The sequence below is a fragment of the Styela clava genome, chromosome 9 (assembly GCF_964204865.1).
Source record: "Styela clava chromosome 9, kaStyClav1.hap1.2, whole genome shotgun sequence".
Taxonomy (NCBI): domain Eukaryota; kingdom Metazoa; phylum Chordata; class Ascidiacea; order Stolidobranchia; family Styelidae; genus Styela; species Styela clava.
In genome coordinates this window covers 9,623,981-9,646,910 of record NC_135258.1, presented here as the reverse complement: position 1 = coordinate 9,646,910, position 22,930 = coordinate 9,623,981, and the positions used below count along the sequence as shown (strand labels likewise).

At 35.8% G+C, this 22,930-nt stretch overlaps 1 protein-coding gene across 1 annotated transcript; it reads left to right on the top strand.

The window, feature by feature from the left end:
- Window positions 1-13,324: 13,324 nt before the first annotated feature.
- On the top strand, window positions 13,325-18,201 carry LOC120339208 (beta-1,3-glucan-binding protein-like). Its single transcript, XM_039407292.2, has 10 exons — window positions 13,325-13,464; window positions 13,798-13,877; window positions 14,301-14,375; window positions 14,618-14,678; window positions 15,037-15,169; window positions 15,382-15,515; window positions 15,755-15,872; window positions 16,893-16,964; window positions 17,413-17,683; window positions 17,988-18,201. The coding sequence occupies exons 1-10, from the start codon at window positions 13,359-13,361 to the stop codon at window positions 18,090-18,092; spliced, it is 1,155 nt and encodes a 384-aa protein (XP_039263226.2). The 5' UTR covers window positions 13,325-13,358; the 3' UTR covers window positions 18,093-18,201.
- Window positions 18,202-22,930: the final 4,729 nt, after the last annotated feature.

Below are 22,930 nucleotides of genomic sequence, written 5' to 3'. Positions count from 1 at the left end.
CTGTAAGTCGCGTTACGCAGTAAGGAAAATGACTGTCCAAAGTTAGGGCAGGAAGGATAACAGTCAGATGGCAAGAAAAATAGATTATTTCAATAATAAAAATAGTCTAATTGACCCGAAATTTGCAGGGAATGTAAATTACCGCACGAATGTTTTTACCGATCAATTTTGCTGTCGTTTGGACAATAAATTGTCGAGTTATTGTTGAAAATATGGTAATTTTGTCCAAAGTTAGGCGCTTTTACGGTACTATGTACGGCACACTATCCAATTTCCAAGAATTTCACACTACGGTATCGATATACAGATTGAATGACATTGTGTTGTTTCAGAGAAACCCATTCAGCCATTTTACTAATGATCAGACACCCCTCCTTTGGGAGACGTCTGAACAATGTTGTCCCTCGATATGGGTAGTTATAAAATGGCTATGTCCCATATGTCCGCTATGTCCCTACTAAAATGGCTATGTCCGCTATGTCCCTACTAAAATGGCTATGTCCCATCTAAAATTGCGTCTCCGATATTTTCCTACTAAAATGACTATGTCCGCTATGTCCCTACTAAAATGACTATGTCCGCTATGTCCCTACTGAAATGGCTATGTCCGCTATATCCCTACTAAAATGGCTATGTCCCTACTGAAATGGCTATGTCCGCTATATCCCTACTAAAATGGCTATGTCCGCTATGTCCCTACTAAAATGGCTATGTCCCATCTAAAATTGCGACTCCAATATTTTCCTACTAAAATGACTATGTCCGCTATGTCCCTACTAAAATGGCTATGTCCCATCTAAAATTGCGAATCCGATATTTTCCTACTAAAATGACTATGTCCGTTATGTCCCTACTAAAATGGCTATGTCCCATCTAAAATTGCGACTCCGATATTTCCCTACTAAAATGACTATGTCCGCTATGTCCCTACTAAAATGGCCATGTCCGCTATTTTCCTACTAAAATGGCTATGTCCCTACTAAAATGGCTATGTCCCATCTAAAATTGCGTCTCCGATATTTTCCTACTAAAATGACTATGTCCGCTATGTCCCTACTAAAATGACTATGTCCGCTATGTCCCTACTAAAATGGCTATGTCCCATCTAAAATTGCGACTCCGATATTTTCCTACTAAAATGACTATGTCCCTACTAAAATGGCTATGTCCCATCTAAAATTGCGTCTCCGATATTTTCCTACTAAAATGACTATGTCCGCTATGTCCCTACTAAAATGACTATGTCCGCTATGTCCCTACTGAAATGGCTATGTCCGCTATATCCCTACTAAAATGGCTATGTCCGCTATGTCCCTACTAAAATGGCTATGTCCCATCTAAAATTGCGTCTCCGATATTTTCCTACTAAAATGACTATGTCCGCTATGTCCCTACTAAAATGGCTATGTCCCATCTAAAATTGCGACTCCGATATTTTCCTACTAAAATGACTATGTCCGCTATGTCCCTACTAAAATGGCTATGTCCGCTATGTCCCTACTAAAATGGCTATGTCCCATCTAAAATTGCGACTCCGATATTTTCCTACTAAAATGACTATGTCCGCTATGTCCCTACTAAAATGGCTATGTCCGCTATGTCCCTCCTAAAATGGCTATGTCCCATCTAAAATTGCGACTCCGATATTTTCCTACTAAAAATGACTATGTCCGCTATGTCCCTACTAAAATGGCTATGTCCGCTATATTCCTACTGAAATGTCTATATCTCTACTAAAATGGCTATGTCCCTACTTAAATGGCAAAGTCCTAAATGGCTATGTTCTAAAATTGCGATTCCGATTAGTTTCAACTAAAATAGCTATGTCTGGAATATCGGATCAAAATTGATAGATTTATATCGAACATGATCATCACCACAAAATCAATTGTGACGTAGGGTTAAGAAGAGAGACTTTGAAATTAACATCAAATCAACTGTTACTTTGTATCTAGATTCTAGAGTCTAGACTATAGATGCAATTTTTCAAGTTCTAATTTTGATTTAAAATTTGCACATTTTTAAAATCAACTATTCTAGAATGTCAAAATAAATTGAATGGTAGTAGTTAATATTTTGTTTAAAACTTACCTATAAGGTCGATATCAAGGTGATCCAAACCCAGGCACGCAAGCCACATGTGGCCCGCCGCTTTATTATCTGTGGCCCGCGTCACATTCGGAGAGTAATCAAAAAATCGCATTTCGTGTTGTTTCGTAATAAAATTAAATAGAAAAAACTTTTGACATTTTGTTACATCAATAATGTCACTGAATTGACTAGTGTTATGGCTAGCTGAGGCAACTAGCGAAGTTGAATGATGTGCTTGGCAGTCTAAATCGTTATCTGGCTTTCTATCTTTTTGTTCGGGAATATATGCTAACAATATATATACCGTGTTTCGCCGAAAATAAGACCTACCCTAAAAATAAGACCTAGCCTAAATTTTAGGATTGATTTTAATATAAGTCCTCCCCAATAAGACCTAGTCAATAACGCGAATTTTTTTTTTACCTGGTCGATAGCAAGAAATCTCTCCCATACGTTATAAATGATTACCTAATCTAAAACGTGTGGGAGAGGAAAACGTGTCATTTAAGTAAATGGATATCGGTTTCAATATTTTTTTTTTTTATTTGAAAATCTCCTAATTCTGTACTTTCTAATTTTGTTTTTGATGAATAAAATTATAAGACATTCCCCGAAAATAACCTCTAGTGATATTTTTCGAAAGAAAATTGAAATAAGACACTGTCTTATTTTCGCGGAAACACGGTAGGCATCATAGAAAACTAAAAATCGAATGCGGATTCTATTAGCCTGTGATGGCTATGTCTGAGTGATAACTATGTATTTGCACAATAAAAGTGTTTGTTTTGTATTGCACTGTTTACCTATTCGTGGCACTATTGTGGCCCGCGAACAATGCAAAAGTAATTTTGTGACCCGCGAGGCGACAACCTTGGACCACCCCGTAAATATATATTCCGTATTAGTGACGTCACAAAGAACATTTCCAAGCTAGTTTTCCCAACGTTGCCACATAGTATGACTATACCGTAAAGAAGAAAGAGACAAGGAAATTATCAAAAATTAAGATAGCATTTTTAAAGTGCTTGTTGGACTGCGTATAATTTAGAATTTATTTAGCAAAACACATTTATTGTTTATGCTGGGAAAATTCATGAGTGTGGTATCTTTTTATTGCGAGTTGGCACCATGTTGTATTTGTCGACGCTGGCACAACGATTTTTTTCATTTCTGCCGGATCGAGGTATGTATCAGTCATCATACAAATGCTTGTTTTGCGGTTTGGATTATTCAACTGGTTGCATTGAATGTTCTGGTTGTGAACGCTGGTGCCATTTCGATTGTGCCCGGATAGAAACCGAATTACGGCAACAATGGGGAGAAAAACATCTATCTTACTATTGTAAATCTTGTGTTTTTCTTGACCATGGCTATGATTTCGAGGTGTCGATGAGAAGAGTTATGAAAAAAATTGATCGTGTGAGTTTTGATACCAAAAATGTATATAAATTCCTGAAAGAAATAGCTGAGCAGGAGCAAATGCTGACCAAAACACTGTAGACGAGGGCTGGCATAAGCTTCCGTTTGGTATTTTCTTGGGTATTTCAGAATTGTTGAAAATGTTCAAAAACAAAACCGTGAAAGTTAGTCCTAGAATACCAACGGGGGAGAAAAACAACTGTTATTTCATAGTTGATCACAACGAAAACATACGCAGAAAAGAGAAAAAAGTGAAGCAAATTTTCGAAGACGATTGCGGAAGCTGGAAACAAACCAATTATACCTCCGCTCTGTATTTACTTCAAAATGACGAGGTTAAATATATTTATGAGAAAGGGGGGAGATTTTGCATAAGATCGCGCCACGGAAAAAAACTGTCATATCCAGTTATTGAGCCACAACCCAAAACGAGTGAAATATGGAGAATTGGACGTTATTATGCTCGGCAACCGACTGGCTATGAACGACGAATCACTTGGATCGATGGCCACATTGGTATGAATGTGGCAGTAGTGGAATACAAGGGCATATTTCCTGGTCATACACCCCATGGAAATGCAAAGATAAACCAACAGGCGTACATAAGAACATCAACAGACGTTATGGAAAATATTATATCTAAATGTGAAGGCGTTACTGCAAAAAAACTTTATGTTAATCTTCAACAACATGCGGAGGAAAACCCCAGAAATCTAAGACAAATCGAAAATGCGAGGTTCAATCAAAAAAAGAAAAAGCAGGGAGCAGGAATAAAAATATATCATAAAAATTACGCTGACGAGATATTAGAGGTCATTAACATGACGCAAACAAACGAATTTGTACAAAAAGTAACCCACAGTAAAATGGAATCTGTTAATGTAACTTTATTCTTTGAAGAGCAATGCTTGGATCTGAAGCGGTTTTGTTGCTCAGGTAAAACTATTCTTGGGATTGATAAAACTTTCAATTTAGGACGAGTCTACGTCACAGTTACAGTTTTCAAAAATCTTTCCTTGCTGTCATGTAAATCCGGTGAACACCCATTGTTTTTCGGTCCTATATTTTTACACCACAAATCTGACAAATCCACATTTACAGAATTTTTTACCAACATAAAATCCAAACTTGGTAGAAAGTTGGATAACTTGACCGTTGGTACTGATGACGAATCGGCCCTACACGGTGCTTTCACATCTTCTTTCCCGGATTCAACTCATGTCCTTTGCAGCAGACACATGAGGGAAAATTTAATAAATTATCTTAAGGATAAGGTCGGTACCAGTGAAAACCTCCGGAGATCAATTGTTAGTGAAGTTTTCGGTTTGTTTCATTGCCAAAATGAAAAAGAGTTTGATTCAAAGACTGAAGAAGTCGTATCGTACTGTAAAACCAGGTGCAAAGGTATTGTTGGATACCTCAAAACAAGATTTCTTCCGTTATTTAAAAATAATATTTGGCAAAAAAAGTCACATACAAATGGATACCTGTGGACAAATAACAACAACGAGTCCTTAAACCATGTATTGAAATGTGTTGCCAATTGGAGACAACATAAACTTCCTGATTTAATTCACATGCTTGGTGATATAATCAAGTCGTCGTATACCGATGTGAGAAAGGCACTGTTGAAGCAAGGGCCATACACGTTGTACGGACCATATGCCCAATTTTCGTTGTCCGTATACACTTGGATGCTGATGACGGAAGTCGAACGAAATAAATATTTTAAAGATTTTTTACAACGTGTTCAGTTGTCTTCCCCTGATATATGTCCTCCTCGTCTTTGTTCATCAACTGATGGTAAATTGCAAACAATAACTCCATCACAAACAGCTGGATTGAAAAAGGAAGAGAAAGACTCGAAAAATATAATTTTTCATTAATGACTATTAAAAATATGTAGACCTTGATAGAGTCGGCCCTTGACACAATTCGTTAATATGCCTAAGCAATAAACTTATTTTAATTGCATCAAGACATATACTAGCTTTTTTTCTCAGATATGCATGGCTATATTAAAAATGTAGTAGATGACATAGCCATTTTAGTAGGGACATATCGGAAATAGCCATTTTAGTAGGGACATAGCCATTTTATTAGGAAAATATCGGAGTCGCAATTTTAGATGGGACATAGCCATTTTAGTACGGACATAGTCATTTTAGTAGGAAAATATTGGAGTCGCAATTTTAGATGGGACATAGCCATTTTAGTGGGACATAGCCGTTTTAGTAGGAACATAGCGGACATAGTCATTTTAGTAGGAACATAGCGGACATAGTCAGAAAATATCGGAGTCGCAATTTTAGATGGGACATAGCCATTTTAGTAGGGACATAGTCATTTTAGTAGGAAAATATCGGAGTCGCAATTTTAGATGGGACATAGCCATTTTAGTAGGGACATAGCGGACATAGCCATTTTAGTAGGGACATAGTCATTTTAGTAGGAAAATATCGGAGTCGCAATTTTAGATGGGACATAGCCATTTTAGTAGGGACATAGCGGACATAGCCATTTTAGTAGGGACATAGTCATTTTAGTAGGAAAATATCGGAGTCGCAATTTTAGATGGGACATAGCCATTTTAGTAGGGACATAGCCATTTTAGTAGGGACATAGCGGACATAGTCATTTTAGTAGGAAAATATCGGAGTCGCAATTTTAGATGGGACATAGCCATTTTAGTAGGGACATAGCCATTTTAGTAGGGACATAGCGGACATAGTCATTTTAGTAGGAAAATATCGGAGTCGCAATTTTAGATGGGACATAGCCATTTTAGTAGGGATATAGCGGACATAGCCATTTTAGTAGGGACATAGCGGACATAGTCATTTTAGTAGGGACATATTCATTTTAGTAGGAAAATATCGGAGTCGCAATTTTAGATAGGACATAGCCATTTTAGTAGGGATATAGCGGACATAGCCATTTTAGTAAGGACATAGCGGACATAGTCATTTTAGTAGGAAAATATCGAAGGCGCAATTTTAGATGGGACATAGCCATTTTAGTAGGGACATAGCCGTTCTAGTAGGAAAATATCGGAGTCGCAATTTTAGATGGGACATAGCCATTTTAGTAGGGACATAGCCGTTTTAGTAGGAACATAGCGGACATAGTCATTTTAGTAGGAAAATATCGGAGTCGCAATTTTAGATGGGACATAGCCATTTTAGTAGGGACATAGCCGTTTTAGTAGGAACATAGCGGACATAGTCATTTTAGTAGGAAAATATCGGAGTCACAATTTTAGATGGGACATAGCCATTTTAATAGGGATATAGCGGACATAGCCATTTTAGTAGGGACATAGCCGACATAGTCATTTTAGTAGGGACATAGCGGACATAGTCATTTTAGTAGGAAAATATCGGAGTCGCAATTTTAGATGGGACATAGCCATTTTAGTAGGGACATAGCCATTTTAATAGGGACATAGCGGACATAGTCGTTTTAGTAGGAAAATATCGGAGTCGCAATTTCAGATGGGACATAGCCATTTTAGTAGGGACATAGCCATTTTAGTAGGGACATAGCGGACATATGGGACATAGCCATTTTATAACTACCCCTCGATATCGGTAATAATAATACAGTACCGGTACAATGAAGTTGCGCAAAATACTACAAAAAAGGTCAATCTAATAACGTCATCATTGAATTCCTCCGGAGAAAATAATTCGATTTATCAAAGGAAAAATATTTCAACCATGGCATTGGAGAGATTTTAGCAAAAAACTCACGATTAATTTAGATTATTATTGAGACAAGCATGACGCGATATGAAGCATCTGCCGAAGATGCCGAAATATAATTTCTGGAAAGACCGGACCCAAATATTTTTGAAGTTTTGTATGCGGATCTTCTTCGTTAAAATAGCTGAATAGCCCTGCACTACGGTACGGCTTCCTTCCCCAGACTAAATGCCGTGGTTCGCCATATAACTAAGCCATCTTGTGTCTTTCTTTTCCCCGGGGAAAATACAGAAATATTTAAGCTAATTCTGTAAATCCTATGTTTGCGCTAACAGAATGCGGCTGACGATGAAGACTGTTTACAGATTTTTATTGATCCTTCAACTTTCCTGACCGCTTGGTGGCATGAGATAGTTTTAGTTACGACTTTGATTTCACTTTCCTTGGGAGTTGTTTAAAAATAATAATATATAAATGCACAAATATATATATAGATTTATTCACAGATATTTATAAGCACAGTAGCGACATATTCTGGTAATCTGCAACAAGCGGCACCAACAAACCATGCAACCCCCTGATCATACCTGCCGAGGCGCCTGTAATGACAGGATAGGATTTACATATTTATCCCCGGGGAGAGGAAATCCGATACGACAGCTTAATCATATGGCGAACCACGGCCTGTCGTCCGGTTACCAGTCCAGGTCAGGTATGGGATTAGTCAGCCAGTTATTTGTTTTTTTCGGAAGCATGGACTTGATAGTGGAGGAAGCCGTAACCGACCAGCGATTACGTGAATCACCCTACGGCGGCGAGAAGTCCTGCAATCCTCTCGCACATGATCATCCCCGCATGGGATTCGAACCTGCGATCTCACGAAGGGTAATCAAAGATGCGGCGGCGAGCGTATTCCTAACGCTTAGCACGATGCGCCACATCGCCGAGCCATGCGCCACACTGCCGAGCCGATGAAATGACATTACTCAAACCGTCTTGTGGTTGGACTATTGTAGAATAGTTTTGAGTGCTTTTTAAAAATCATACCTGTTGTGTTTTACTATACCGCACCTAACTTATCTCAGGCTAATACACATCAAAAAATATCAGAGTTACCACAACCCACACTCGTTGAGTCCACACTCCACACTTATGTTGCGGTAACATGTTATTTATTTAATTCATACTTAAAATTCAGAAACACAACTAAAAACTAACAAAGCACACGAAAACGAGGTAATGTTTACAACCAAAAAATCTGTCTGAGAAAAATTATCTGAGCATCGATACCTTTAACAACCATCAGGCATCAAGTTTATGCATCTGAAGCAAATAACTGACTAACTAATCCCTGCGGGCATAACCCAATGGTGGAATTCAAATTTTTTGTCAGCCGGTTCCATCACAAAAGTCATATTTTTCAGCCAGTTCTGTAACAAAATTTATTTAGCAAATAAATCAGTAATGCTAACCGGTTCGCTGATCTCATAAAACTCCGTGAGACGATTCTATAAAAACCGGTGCGAACCGGCTGAATCCCACCATTGGCATAACCCATACGGTATGTTAATCGTTGGGCATAACCGACACGGACTGGTAAACAGACGAGAAGCAGTGGTTCGCCATGTAACTAATCCGTCTAGTCGGCTTTCTTCTCCACGGGATAAATATTTAAATTTCTACCTACCCTATGTTAAATCTAAAACAAGAGGTTTGTTTAAATTTAAATTATGAACTTTTAAGGAATTTCATTTTTTTTTACTTTTGCCGATTTTCATAGGATGATCGAAAACGTTTTATCTTATTTTATAATCACAATTAGCCTTGAAAATTATCTTTCACACGATATAAAACTTTTTCGATTATAATATAATACGAGATATGAGGTTTCAAAGAAGCGTAGCCTTCTCCATAGGGATGCCGATATCGAAATACTGTACCGGCTTTCAGTGTAGAAAACGTTTTCCAGAAAGCCGTAAAACAGTTTTTAGAGTTCAAGGAGCTAAAGATAGCTTTCCAATGGTACCGTTGGATTGAATTTATGATGCACCAGTAAAATTTCATTACCAATTTAATTCAATAGTTCTTTCGTTGTCACATTTACGATGTTATGGAATTACTTCGTCAGGCTATTAATCCGTGGCGTAGCTCCATTATGTAGCTTTAGTTCCTTACGAAAACAACATATTGCTTTCGCTCACAAGCGTGTAACGTCATTTAGCCCAGGTAAAATCATACGCTTGAAGCGGCCAACGACTTGAATGTGATATACAAGCGAATTTACACAGAACATGTCGCTTCTAAATTTATCTGACTAACAACACACAATATGCAGTGTTATTACCGTTTGATTGCATAAAAATATAAAAAACAGAAAAAATAGAAAATACAGACATTTAATAAGGACTGGCGATATATGTCACGGAACGCGCATCGCCAATATTGAACTTTGGTGTGCCTGATTATTCTCTTCGTTTCCTATGCACAGGAAGTCGCCGCAATGAGTGCATTAGAAGCATTTGCTCTGCCTCGGGAAAATATTTTTAGGAGTAGCGGTTTAGGCACACAACGCAGCTGTAGTTTGAACTGCCATTTTTGGACATGTACAATTCATACCGAACGTCCATTTGTTTTACATTTTTTATTTCCGCTGCAAATTGAAAGCTTAAAATAAATTGCAAACAAGAACAAAAGCGATACAACATACGTCCGTGCATGTCAACGATGTCGTCCGAAATAGTCGGAATTCAATGACCCAGAAAATTCTCCGTAGAAAATCTTGCCGCAGGAAATTTCACCGCATAGGAAACAACGCAAGAGCATTTTTCTGTAAAACGATTTGCGAGAAAAAGAGTTAGGTTTATAGGGCCAGTGTTAAAGTACGCTCTCAAACAGGGTTGTCCAATCTTTTTGGCCAAAGGGCCACATTTAGTTTACAAATGATTGCGCGGGCCACTTGATATGGTTGTTGTGTTCTAGTTTTCCCTACACCAACTACAGATTAATGAAAAAACAAACCAAACCCTCACACCAAAATTATAAAAACAATAAAAATACGAAGATACAGTCAAGTCGAAAGTTTTTTCCACACGTAGATATTTCAATGTTAAGTATGACACCGCTTTCATCCAATAAGTTTGTCAATGTTCGGTGCAATAGCAATGCATAGCGAATTTTTCATATGACTGTCAGAAATTATTGATCCTACGGGGGATTTGACATGGTTCATTTGCATAAAAACTTGCTCGTACAAGTAGTCTAAGTGCAGTAAACTATTGAGGTCATGAAAACTGCCTTTTTCTAGCTTCACAGAAAAAGACAAAAAAAAAAGATTGAAATGGATGGTGCTTCTCGCGCGTTTGAATGACGAGAAATAATTTTTTTTATTAGGGGTTTTAATAAAGGCCCAGATTTGTGAAATACATTGGGATCGAATAATACCGCGCGGGCACTCAGAAACCTTCGGCGGGCCACATGTGGCATGCGGGCCACAGGTTGGACGACCCTGCTCTTAAATAACGAATCTTTTTAAATAAGGCGATTTATCATACGGCGATATTTCCTATGCGGCGAAATTTTCCTATAGAACCGATTCTGTCAAACATATGGCACTTCAAACATTACAAAAGTACAGTATAAACTCCTGCAATATTTTCTTGTTATGAATCTATGTCTTAAGGTGTGTGCCTGATATAGTGCATTTCCCGCTATACATAAATTTATTAAAATCACGTTTTGAAAGGAAGCGTCATTTATGATTCTGAACTTATAATATTGGCAAAAAAAGGGGTATTATGTATGCTTTTTTGATAAGAACAAGTGTGATTCTCTCTATAAAAGAATTTGCATACCATCGTACAGAATTTTGCTATTATCTGATAAAATGCAATATGTGGCAATTCGTCAAAATGTCCCAAGAAACAAGGTTCAAATACCAATATAGGAAAAACAACAAAAATTTGTGAAACGATTCATCAGCCCACTTTGTATCCGAAATTCCTTATCTTGGCATGTAAAGCCAAAGCTTATTACGGCATGTAAAAATAACTCTTACGTAACTAGGAAACCACATAAAACTGTCTGGTCAGCGGAAATGAAGCAAAGCATTGTATTTTGTTCGTGAAGCAGATAGGATTTACTATAGCTGAAAGTTGAAAAACTTTACTTGGTGTCTTTTCTTGAATCCAAACCGAACTGAGAACCATCGGTGCATGCATTCTCTCAATTATTATTTTTGCATTTGCAGGAGCGAGTTGTTCGGGTTTACCCTTAAAGTAGGTAATCGACTGCAAACTTCTTTTTTGAAGGATCTCGTGAGCAATTTTCAAATGTCAGTTGAAAAAGTTGATTTGAGAGACAGAAATTGAAATCGGTAATATTGAAACTTGCTCTTCTTTTTGTTGCTATTTTGATTGTCGGTGTAGCTTTTACGTACGAACCTTTAGATATACGAGATATTTTGATAGGAAAACAATACTTAGTTTTAGCATTTATGATATTTTGACCCAAAAGGTTCAAGCACTTCATAGCCTTTTCTATTTGCTTTAAATTTTTCCATATTTGTCATTTGTTGTTAGTGATAGATTATATTATTAAATGATAAAGTATTGGAATGGTTTATGCAAAATCTTACTTTGTGAATTTGAAATAATTGCAATTTTCATTCAATGATATCAATGTATTGTATGTTGCAATATCTAACTGATTATTTATCTAGCTATACTTTAGAAGTTGCAGCTGAAATAATGCTATTGTATTTGTAACATTTTACTTTGCTTTATTCAGCTTAAAAATATTGTTCTAAATTTTTCTATGAAATATATTTCAGGTTCTTTCATTTTTTATTTGTAAAAAGTTATTTATTATGACGAATTCCAAACTTCCGACTTGAGCGTATGACAACATGAAATAACTGGGGACGGTGTATATATATATAAATGTTTTTGTTCATTTTAGGACAGCCTATTATGGCTTCATTTCTTTCTACATTTGTTTGTATTCAAGTTTGAAGGCTCGGTTAGTACGGTTAGTGAGCCCAATTTCTTCTACCCGTAAAAAAATGGCTTCCAAATGTGGAGTGAACTTCTAATATATTATGTGAATGCGTATGTATTATTTTTTATTTTGAACGAACGACACTTCTGTGTTATTTTTTTTATTGTATTGGTATTGAGCCAATGTTGCACCATGTTGTTTCACGTATCAAATCTAAATTATTCCGATTCACAGAATTTCGAGTTCTGGCTCTACACAAACAATTCTGTTAGCTACAGTTATTAATTTTTTGAAATTATTCACATTTTATTTTTAGTCACAAATGTTTCGCAAGTTCATTTGTTCCCGGTGACTATATAAAGCAATCGTATAAAACACAATAAACCGCTTTTTTACACAAAGAAAGTTTGTTTGACACGTGTTATCTGTCATATTTGTTCGAATTTCTGCCCTGTTCGACTTGCCGGGGCATTTGAGGTGGCCGCAACAATGTAATGTACTTACTATTTGAATGTAAAAAAAATATGCCCAATTGAGTTAAAAATTTGTCCTATTGGAAATATACCAAGCCAAGTCCTATTGGAAAATGTCATTCCACATTGCGATAACTGTAAAGGAATAATCATCGTAGTATTTTTGTGATATCTCTATCAAATATTTAAAATGAAGTGACGTGTTCGCCATGAAGACGCAAAATATTTTGCAACCAAAAAGTACTTTTGAAAGTGTTATAAGCGGTAGTAAATATATATGGCATCACTTAAGAGTCATTTACCGAATTACAAGTAGCCGATAAAAGATTGCAAATATATTTTGCAAAGTCGAGTCGAATAATATTCGCAACAAAATTGATAGTTTATTTTGGATTGTATTATATTTCTAATAAAATTCCTAGAATGGCTGGAATATAAATTTCGTTCATGAACAGATAAAGAAAGATTCGTCAAGATTCGTTTTGTCCGAAACAATACTATACGTAGGTAACATTTTTCATAGTTTGATTTGGTCGGTGACAGTATACAATATATGGCGGTTTCGTTTAAAGTCGTTATGCAGTGCACATGACCTTTGATTTTTATGATTCTCTAATTTATAATACTTTCTTTTTCAATACAGTTTTGTCCCAGAATATAGTTCTAATTAATACATATGCTTCAGACAAACATGGACTCGTGCATTTTGTTTCTGCTGTTCATGTTTACTGGTTTATCATTTTCTTGCAAACAATCTTCTACCACCCCCACGAAAGAATTTGGTAAATCATCGTTTACTGACAACTCTATTAATATTCTGTATGTATAACCCATTGGTGGAAATTCAACTTTTTTGGCTATAATAATTAACATTGTTCTCCTGTAAGTCAATACTTTTTGCTGTTTAATATGGAGCAGTTGTTATTCATTTTGCGTTTAGAATGTGGAAAGAGAATAAATGAAATTTTTATTAGCTGCAAACTTATTCACACACCAAGTGATGAAGTATTATCCGGCACGGAAAAGCGGCAGTTCAATCTGTTAGTTATATGCAAAGGGTTTGGGTCAATACTCTATACCCGTTCTTGGTTTCAATCGTCTTCTAATCTCTTTAGAAAATGTGATATTTCATGACGAATTTGACACGTTGAATCTTGAAAACTGGCAACATGAAATTACGGCAGGTGGTGGAGGGGTAAGTAGTTATTTAAGAAAAGACTTGGTTTAAAACATGTACGCATTTTTTGAGAAATTGTATCATTTGGCGTTAAATACAATATTGCAAATAATTTGGGTTTGATCATGCTCTTATAGAATCTTGCTTATTTTGGTCTTATTCTGTAAAACGTATTTTCAGTTTGGCAAAACAAGGTTGTCTAACAATATTCTTGGATCACTTCATAAAATGATCTTTAAATAATGGTCGTTTCTAATATATTCACTATGGACAAAGTTTCATATTTGTGTAAAAAAATTAATCTGATGTCTTCGAAATACACAGTTTAAGAACTTGAAAAACTATTTTTGTAAACGCTGTGTTCTCGTGATCTTTTTAGTTACCCTGTTCAACTAAAGTTTAATGTTTTTATGAATAATTTTTAAAACATTGTTTTGACAGAATTGGGAGTTTCAGTATTACACAAACAACCGCTCAAATAGCTACGTCAAAGACGGAGTTCTCTATTTAAAACCGGTACAATTAATGACTAATAATTGAAGATTATGTTTTTGTTCAGCAAACGTTAAATAAAATCTGGAATATAAAAATTTTCTAGTCTTATTTCTTGAATTAATAATTTAATAAATATTTAATGCATACCAATGTCATTAATTGAATCCTATTCAATTCAAATCTCTCAAAAATTGGATTTCTGCTAACACATGACGTTACCGCGAGTAACTGAAATATTGTATTTCCTTATTCTGTATTTGCAGACTCTAACTTCAGATAAATACGATGAAAATTTTGTCAAGTACGGAACTTTGTCTCTGGAAGGTAAACTACTACTGTAAATTTAAATGCAGTGTCATAAAACGGACATAGTAAAATAAACAATTAGAATAGACACAATATGGTTTATTAAATGCAAGTTTTTATTTCTCGATACTAGATAAGATTCCAATAGGATTGTATGTATTAAAACTAGCGGGCATCGCAATGTTTTTGTCCAACAAAAATATAGGCCTAATGATTATTATTGGACGCGTTAATGAAATGAAGTTTGTAAGTATATATATTGTGTGATTTGTTTCATGTTCCTGAGGTCCTGTAACGTCTTCCGCAAAGCATTATTGACGATTGTCTTTATTTTGGAAATTAATGGACATAGGCCTATAAGTTCTATATTGCCTAGGCTCATCTCCAGCAAACACGTGTACCGGACGTCAATGGTATGGATGCGAAAGAACTGGCAACTATGACGGGGGAACTATCGTAAACCCGATTCAGTCTGCTCGTTTGCGAACTGTCGAATCTTTGAATTTCAGGTATACTTAGACTTCGCAAATAAGTAAATCTTAATACATCGCTTACATTAGTAAGGAATTTCGTTTCGACTTAAGATTATGCTTTCTGAGCACATCGTTCAGTTACTTTGCAAGAAATGTATAATTTTTACGTAAAAGTTTCAACAAAGGAAGATTCTCATTCTAAAAGACCAGAATGTTTTTAATGAATAAATAAATAATTATTCATTGAGATTTGGGAAAGTCGAAATTGAAGCACAGTTACCAGCTGGAGATTGGATATGGCCTGCAATATGGATGCTTCCAACGACGAACGCATACGGTGACTGGCCGGCTTCAGGCGAAATTGATATTGTTGAAAGTAGAGGTAAGAAAATAGAACAACCTGTAGTTTTTAAACTCTGGGTGTAAAATATCATATGAACTGACTGATACCACGAAATTCCCCTAGAATCTGATTATCCTGTTTAGTGTGAGCTATTAATGCAAGAACAGCCTTAAACTTCGAAAGTCAAATGCGATGGTGAAATTCCCACTCAGTCATTTCTACTAATGCACATGGAGAATATTGGAAGAATGTCTATCAACCTTCATCATTCTGTATAGGAAACATGAACTTGTCTGATGCGTCCGGAAAGATGATTGGGGCACATACTTCTGGTTCTACTGCACACTGGGGACCTTATTGGCCATGGAATAATTGGCTCATGACGCATAATACAAAGTAAGTTTGCTTTCATCTGTATGACTGTCTTATGTAGAGTAGATTTTTTAATCATCTAATCTAATGACTAAGAAATGAAAAATCAAATTAAAGGGGCATCAATATGCACAAATGGTCTTCTATATCACATTGACAAATTTGTACTGGTTAAATAAACAAGATCTTTTTTTGATGTATAAAAATGCTTGGAGACTCATGAAATTGAGAAAAAAAGATTGATTGCGCAAAAAACATCAACAATAAAATGAATTGACAGATTTTCTATGTAAGTAAGTATCGTAATAGAATGTGAGGTTGCATTTTGAAATATATGGCATAAGAGCTATTTCGCGGCATCTTGGACAACTCATAAAAATAGTATACAACAGTCTGAACTATAGTTAATCTGATATTTCAATTGATTCGAACACGGTACGAATAGAAATTTCACGTCAAAGTCAAAGTTTAGAGCTAAATAGGTCAGATATTTCATTATTATTTTATTATATTTCGTGATTTATCTTACGAAATACCACTTTGTTCTGTATGATCCTGTTAACATGATCAAAACTCAATTATGTGACGTTTTTGTTGCGACGGTCTAATTCGCTCAACACACATATATTTATCCATATATGGGTGTCTCAAAAATGTCGTGTCCCACTTCTCCCACGTGCCCTACGTGTCCCACTTGTCCCAGGTGCCCCACATGTCCGCTACAGATCCGATATCAACACGCCAATTTCCAAACGAAGATTTCCTGATATTGATATTCCGATAATATTTATTACTTATCGATTTTAATCGGTGAGTATGTTGATAGGTATTTGTCCGCTTGTCTGTCTGTCTGTTAGATGCACGCGATATCTCACGAAAGCAAGATTGAATCTGCTCCAGATTTTGCATGTGCATTCATCATATGTCGGACCAGAATATATACTTTATATATACTTTTGTTATTGATGAATCACAATCAATCAAGAGTAAAACAAGCAAGTCGACTTACTTGTTTTACAGTTAACTTATTTCTTTCCGTTTTAGAACTTTGACTGACTCTACATTCGCAGATGATTTCCACAAATATACTCTGGAATGGAGGCCCAGCGGCTTAAAGTAAGTTTTAACAATATACAATTAAATATTATTTTCGAATGTCAGTTCTTTCGTCCGTACTTGCAATCGGTTACAAAAATAATTAAATTGTCAAATTTAAGTATTCCAGCCGTCTTTTTTCACTCAAAAGCTACACGAGTCACGGTTAATACTTAACCAAATACGCATTTCATATATGAGACTGTGGAGAAGAATGGGTTTGGCAAAATGTAAAAGATGAAAAACACCTTAGTGCTTATCAGAATTCAAAGTACAGCAGATGCCATTTGTGATCAACTTCTGAGCGTCCTTTGGCAGCCAATTTTAGTCGTTCAGCAAGATATATTCAGATGGAAAAGTATTTTTGCCGTTGATGTCAACGATTTCCAAATAAAAATTAAACAGTAATTTCACTCAAATAATCAATCTTCAATCAGCCAGAAATTTATTAGATTATACTTTTCAACAGATTTTACATTGACGATGAAAATATTTTGAACGTTGCTCCTAACGAAGGTCAATCAATGTACGAGTGGGGAGACTTCGCAACGAAAACCAATAACGGTGACAATCCTTGGATTGCGGGTTCAAAACTTGCTCCTTTCGACCAGAAGTACTATTTGTTAATGAACGTCGCTGTTGGTGGAACGGCAGGATACTTCCCAGATGATGCCAATAATTATAATGGACAGGAGAGAAAAAATAAACCTTGGGCTAACACCTCACCCACCGCTGCAAAGGTAATTTTTTTTACAAGTTTTTTTACAATAAAAATTAACAAAAAAACTTTAATGGTGTTTCTATTATTTAAAAACTTTAAAAAAGTGTAAAAGTAAAAAGTTATTCTTTAAAAATGAATAGCTGTTTGACAAATTGTCGGTTTTCAGTGACCACCCGGTATATCGTTAGCTATAAGAGAATACATGGCATTGATTGGGGCAAAAGGCGCGAATAGGCGTCGCACATATATAAAAAAAATTGCCAAAAAAAAACTTCAATGGTGTTTCTATTATTTATCAAAGGTTTAATTTACATATTTTCCAGGATTTCTGGGACAACAAAGAAGACTGGTATCCAACATGGCAAGGAGAAAAAGCGGCAATGAAAATAAAATATGTCAAAGTTACTGAATATAACGGAGCTCTATGAATGATCCAATTTCTGATTTCTGCAGAATAACCAAAATAGGATTAAAAAAATTATCAGTGCAGGTATTTCAATTCTGACTTTAATTTGCAATTTCGTAATACACTCTATAATAAATTCGTAATGAGATAATCGTGTTTACTTCTTGTTTCTAGCAGCAAAATGCTTCCGATGTAGGTTAGTTATACCCGATAATTATAAGGCCCGGACACGGCTAAGCAGAGAATCAAAACACGAAATTGACAATCGAATAATATTGACATTGTTGCCGTTTGTTTCCGTGTTTTTTCACAGTGTAGTTATTAGATAAACAACGTACTCTCGATTACCCCAGTTCTGTCATACTGCATTCTATACTGTTAGCGTGTTATTCTATTGTTTACAGCCGTGGTTCTCAAAGTGGGCGTCATTTCAATTTTTCTAGGGCGTCGCAACACTTTCCTCTTTTGCGAAACTGCATTCCGTAGAAAAAGTCTAACTCTCGTTGCAATCACTTGAGAACTGAAGAAGACAATAAATTTAAAAACTGTAACGTTCAACTTTAACTATTTGACCTCACTAGTGTCACGGGTCATTAGATACTGTTCCAAATACGATATCCCACACACTTGGATATGGTTGCGTCATGCATGTCGTTCATTTCTAATCCTTTTATGAGCAAGGACACATCGAGCATTGTTGAGCAACGTTCAGCGCTTTGGCTCAAGCAAATATCCAATATTGACACCACGGCATTTTTACTTCAGGATAATTTAAATAAAACTCATTGCAAAAGAGGGGAAATTGAAAAGTATTAAAGCGTTTTTCAGGGGGAGTCGCAAGAAGAAGTAAATGCCGTCAAATATTGAGGTTATAATACTGCCTCTTCTATAGCTTCACAGAAAAAAGACAGGAGAACAGATTGAAATACATGGCAGACGATAAAAATAAACTCAAACATGTCTCACTGGCAATAACGACCACAAATTTACATAAAAGAAGCTTTCGATAGATAGGTGCTTCTCGCGCGTTTGAACGACAATTTTTTTCATTAGAGGTTTCAATAATGGCTCAGATTTGTGAAAGACGTTGGGATTCGAAAATTACCGAGCGGGCCAAATGTGGGACGACTCTGTGCTAAAGAATACCAGAATGAATATATTCGGTACACCTATAGACGTGGCTTGAATTCCACTTGGTTACGACAACGACTACTGGAAAATAAGAAAGTGACATTGGACGAAATGGTTGATCAACACTCCCGTCGGAGCAGCATCTTTAACAATTTCGATGTCGGATCGTCGCCAGAAAATGCAGCTATGACAAGTAGAAGTAAATCCGCTATCTGCGGTAATAGTAGATATCCACGATCGAAATGCCCCGCTCGGGAAGTAGTCTGTTTCAAGTGCCAAAAGAAATAACATTTTGCAAAGGTATGTCGTGGAAGAACTAATTCGAATAATGACTCTGGCATCGCTTTGATATTTCAGCAATGATAACACATTCAACATTGGCTACTATTCATAACAAACCTTCTACTCATGTTGGATACGTTCCGTCTACATTACGACATGCCACTGCTTTAGTAGAAGTCGGTCAACGAGAAGTACGAGCTTTGTTCGACAGTGGTACAATAAAAAACATGTACATGCCAAATTATGTACAAAAACAATTAACTCTAGTAAGAATTTTGCTGCTGTTTCGTTTTCAATGCAGGATTGCAAACGAGGCATCAAAAAAGATTCTACAAAACGTAGCTCTGCAGCGCCTCACAGTCGAATTCTTTGTTTCGTTTTGATTAAAGCTAGTGATAAAAAGTTTTTTGTACAAGAAACTGGTTGCAAAATCGGGCAACAGTTTGATTGCTCGATTACTTAGCGATGGGTATTCGTTGTCAAGACGACTCAAGAAAGCCCAAGAATTGTGACAGTGATTCTTTTACAAATCTGGACTCTAAATAAGAGGTTTCACCGGGTTCATCCTATCAATCCCTGAAGTTAATCGACGCCCAAATCAAAAAAATTTATATTACAATGATAAAGTCGTTGGTAATCTAGCACCAGGCTCAAAATCCTGCTTGTGTATCGCCGGAAAAGATCTCAGCGGACCATGCTTTTGTTGCGCGCCTCGTGACCACCTGCAGGGTCGCAACAAGTTTATATCCTGCTGGATATCAGGGCGAAGCTCAGGAATATTATACTGTTCTTAACAGTTTTCTGGTTTAAACAAAGAATATTCTTAACCTTTTATTTGGAAGTTAATATCATTCAAGAAAAGCATGCTGCTGATCGTAAAAAGTACGCATGCTGATTTTTTTAGGTTTCTAAAGTTTGCGCTATCGCGATGAATCGAAAGCGAAAAGTATGATTACTCGGCGCCATGACGTCGCCGGGCAATTAATACCGCACATATCAAACATCAACATAAAAAATGTTTAATTTTAAACTTATAATATTGGCGCCTATTGTGTATGCTTTTTTGATGAGAACGAGTGTGATTCTTTCTATAAAAGAATTTGCATACCACCGTATAGAATATTGCTATTGTCTGACAAAAATGCAATACGATTGACCATTCGACTAATGATGTTTGCAATATGTGGCAATGCGTAACAATGTGCCAAAAGGAACAACAACAAAAATCCGTAAAACATCATCAGCCCACTTTGTATTCGAAATTTCTTATGTCGGGCATGTTTACAAGATGGTTTGTAATAATAACTCTTACATAATTAGGAAACCGCCTAAATCGGTCTCGTCAATTCAACGGAAATGAAGCAAAACTTTGTATATTATTCGTCAAGATTTACTAGGTGAAAGTCGAAATATTTTGCTTGTAAAATAGTTATATTTTTGAAATCCAAACCGAATTCAGAACCATCGGTGCATGCATTCCCTCAAATATTATTATTGTTTTAACCTTCACGTACATTTTAATCGATTGAGTTGGGCGATCGACTGCAAACTTTTTTTGAAGGATTTTGTAGGTAATTTTCGAATGCAAGTTGAAAAAGTTGATTTACGAGACAGAAATTGGAATCAATCGTTAATATTAAAATTTGCTCTTCTTTTTGTTGCTTTTTGGTTGTCGGTGTATCTTTTACGTGCAAACCGTCAATACTTACAATATTTTGGCCCTAAAAGCCCCATAGTCTTTTCAATTTTTTTTTGTTCGACATCTGTGGTTGGTGATAGATTATATTATTAAATGATGAAGTATTGGAATTGCTCATGTAAAATTTATCTTTGTGCCTTGAAATCGCAATGTTTTTTTTTTAATAATTTCAATGTATTGTATATTGCAATATGGATTTAATATTTATCTGACTATACTTTAAAAGTTGCAGCTGAAATGATGCTATTGTATTTGTAAGATTTCACTTTGCTTTATTGAGCTTAAAAATTATGTCCTAAATTTTAATATGAAATTTTTCTTCACGTTCTTTCATTTTTAAATTTTTTTCATTTAGGAAAAGCGACTTTTTATAACAAATTCCAAACTTTAGACTTGGGCGTATGGCAACATGAAATAACTGGGAATGGCATATATATATATATACATATATTCTTTTCGGGACAGCCTGTTTTGTCTTTGTTCTTTAAATAGTTGTTTGTATTTAAGTGTGAACGCCCAGTTTAAGTAGGCATACTAGGTGAGCTCAAGTTCTGAAATTTGTAATTGCCATGTTAGACTGTAACAGCTAGATGAGTTTCCAAGAGAATTGATGTTCTAAAAATCGTTCAAAGCTACGAAACATTGCTATGTGTGATAGAGATAGTGTCATACACGTCACAGACGGAGTTCTTTATATCGAGCCAGTAAGTAATACGGCGAAGTCGTTAGATAACTCTAAATGTTGCTCTTCCTGGATTCTTCAAAGTTTTCCGACCGATGAAACAATTTTATTTATGAATGAATGTCCGCCCATTCCTCGCATTAGCAACAAAAATGCAGGTCATTTCGCTTTTGAAACCTTATTTTGCGTGAACCCGGATATAAACTTATATTTACACAATGATGTTTTGCCGCTTCTTTATGGTATATCATGTACTTAAACAAATACCGCCTTCGTATCGACCAAGATTTTGACTTCATTAACTGATAATCGCAATCTACTCATATTCTGTTAGCTATTACGATTATTGTATATTATTATATTTATTATATTATTTTGAAATTATTGGCATTTTATTTCTACCACAAATGTTTTACAAGTTCATTCGTCTCCGGCGACTGCATAAATCATTTAGGAATTCCACTTATTTTACACAAAGAAAGGTTGTTTAATACGTTTTATCGGTCATATTTGTTCGGCTTTCTGTCCTGTTCGACTTGCCCGGTCATTTGAGGTAGCCGCAACAATGGAAAGTATTTACAATTCGAGCATAAAAGAAATGTGCGCAACTGAGGTAATCATTTGTTTGCAGGCTTCTGTCAATTCATACCGAAAAGTGCCATTTTACATTGTGATAACTTTTTGTGACATCTCTATCAAATATTTAAAATGAAGGGACGTGTTTTTCATAAAAGACGCAAAATTTTTTACAACCAAAAAGCACTTTTCAGAGTTATATAAACGACAGTAAATATATATGGCATTACTTAAGAATCATTTACTGAATTGCAAGTAGCCGATGAAAAGATCGCAAATATTTTGCAAAATCTTTTGTCTAGCGATGGCGCACGATGACTTCGTCAGTATAAAATACCGGTTGCTATACAAAGATATCAGAAAAAAACTTTTAGATATATTCTAAATGAGTGTACAGTACTTCAAGGCGGGAGACGATCATTCGTTTAAAAATGCAAGTGACTACTGGCGCGTTAATGTCGAATAATATTCGCAACAAAAATGATGGTGC